Below are 2,026 nucleotides of genomic sequence, written 5' to 3' on the forward strand. Positions count from 1 at the left end.
GTTAGGAAAGGGGTATCGAGCAGACAGACGATCAGGCAACCAAGCAATATCCAAGCAGTGATGATGAGGGCAGCCTCTGACAGGCCGATGCGGCGCAAAGCGGAAAGGAGGGAATCCACGAAGATGCAACTCGGATTCTCCTCTTCCCGGGAAAGAAGCCCCCGGCGTGCCGGGGAGCAGGGCCGGCGCCCGACCGGTACGGCAGCGCGAAGAAGAAGGCGCTTAGGAATAGCGGCGCCGCGGCAAGGCGTTATGGCCGCGGCCGTGCGCACGGCCTGGTTGGAGAACACCCCGGCCGCAAACTCCTCCTGCGCCTTCTGGAAGCTGGCGCCCGTCCGGCGGTACAGGGAGTGGATCTGGAAGGGTCAGGGGGTCAGGGTGGGGCTCCAGGGACACCCCGAACCTGCCCCCCTCCACACAAAGGCTACCCCTTTATCCTTTTAAAGGTATTACTTTATCCCTTTAGAGATACTTTTAAAGGTATTACTTTATCCCTTTAGAGATACTACTTTCTCTCTAAAGTAGCATCTTTGAAGATACTACTTTAGTTCTTCGAAGGTACTAAAGTAGCAAAGATGCTACTTTATCTCTCTAAATATAGTACTTTATCTCTCCAAAGACACTACTTTATCTCTCCAAAGACACTACTTGCTCTCTACAAAGACACTACTTGCTCTCTTCAAAGACACTACTTGCTCTCTTCAAAGACAGTACTTGCTCTCTTCAAAGGCTATTACTTTATCTACTTTATCTCTACTCTAAAAACAAAACCGCCCTTTGTTTCAATCACCTTTCCAAAACTCTTGTTAAGTGATTAGCTCTATGTCTTCCCTAACTTCCCTAACTGAGCTCGAAAACACCTATGTTTACACATTTTTGGTTTTTTTTTTTCATTCTGCTTGCCCATTTCCTCTTGCTTTTATTGCAGTGGTCTCAGCAGCACTGTCAGGGGCTGTAGAGGAAGACAAAAGCCACCCAAATTCAGCCTCCCTGGCACTCGCTTCAGCTCAAGTGTGGCTATGGGAAGAAGTGTCCCAACGCACCTTTTTCAGCATAATGATGCCCAGCACAGCCACTGCCGTGAAGGACAAGGCCACCAGGATCATCATCACTGCCACAGCCGTGTTCGTCCGCAGCGCTATCAGGCTCAGGATCCAGCCACTGCAAAAAAACAAGAGCCTGTTATTGCCCCCAGAGTTCCCTCTTCCCCACCCTCCTCCCGCCTTGCCAGGGTCCTGGGCCGGCCTGGGGTCAGCACACAGCTCACCTGAATCCCCAGTTTGGGATGCCAATGGCCTGCAGCACGTACATCACGTTCTGGGCAAAGAACACGAAGAAGAAGACAAAGAAGTTGAAGGAACTGTCGCTCCTGGGAGGAAGAGACAGGCAAAGTTAGGCTGCAGGAAAAGAGCTCTTAAAAATTCCTTAGAGCAGGGGGACAGCGTGGAAACCCCACATCCCGCAGAGCCAGAGGCCCCAGGGAGCTGCAGCAGGTACCCCCAGCTCGGGCACACACCTGAAAGCTTTGTACATGGGCCGGTACCAGCAGACAAAGGAACAGGGTGTGTAGAGCAGAGCCCAGAGGATGGAGAGGCCAAAACCGGACCCGGAGGAGGGATCCACGCAGAACCAGGCCAGCGAGGACAGGAAGTTCAGGAAGAGGGTAATGGTGCTGGCTGAGGGACAGGACAGCGCTCAGGAGCCTGTGGGGCTCACCCCACCCCACCCCAGACCAGGCACCACCCGCTCATCCCAATTTTCCCCAGAGCAACAGCACAGGACACTCATTCCCCTGCTCCCTCCCTGGGTCTGTCCCGAGATTCCCGGGCTGCACTCACCCATCCAGAGGTAGTACATGGTGGTAACGGTCTTCTGGAAGTCAGCAGGGATCTCGACAGGGATGTCCTGGTAGAAGCAGGGCTTCACGGGGCAGAAGGACGGCAGCGGGGGCCAGTTGTTGAGCCTCGCTGCGGAGGGAAGGGGGTGAGGAGGGGGGGCGGCTCCGAGGGGGCGGCCGCCCCTCCCC

At 54.8% G+C, this 2,026-nt stretch overlaps 1 protein-coding gene across 1 annotated transcript; it reads right to left on the reverse strand.

The window, feature by feature from the left end:
* Positions 1 to 200: 200 nt before the first annotated feature.
* On the reverse strand, positions 201 to 1,971 carry LOC108642302 (secretory carrier-associated membrane protein 3; the record flags this gene model as incomplete). The annotated part of the gene is made up of 5 exons (XM_018086833.2): positions 201 to 356; positions 1,044 to 1,161; positions 1,268 to 1,369; positions 1,517 to 1,676; positions 1,839 to 1,971. Coding segments are annotated over 5 exons (669 nt in total), but the record flags the coding sequence as incomplete, so codon positions are not given.
* Positions 1,972 to 2,026: the final 55 nt, after the last annotated feature.

Source organism: Manacus vitellinus, unplaced genomic scaffold (assembly GCF_001715985.3).
Source record: "Manacus vitellinus isolate BGI_N305 unplaced genomic scaffold, ASM171598v3 ctg7180002427222_pilon, whole genome shotgun sequence".
Lineage (NCBI taxonomy): Eukaryota > Metazoa > Chordata > Aves > Passeriformes > Pipridae > Manacus > Manacus vitellinus.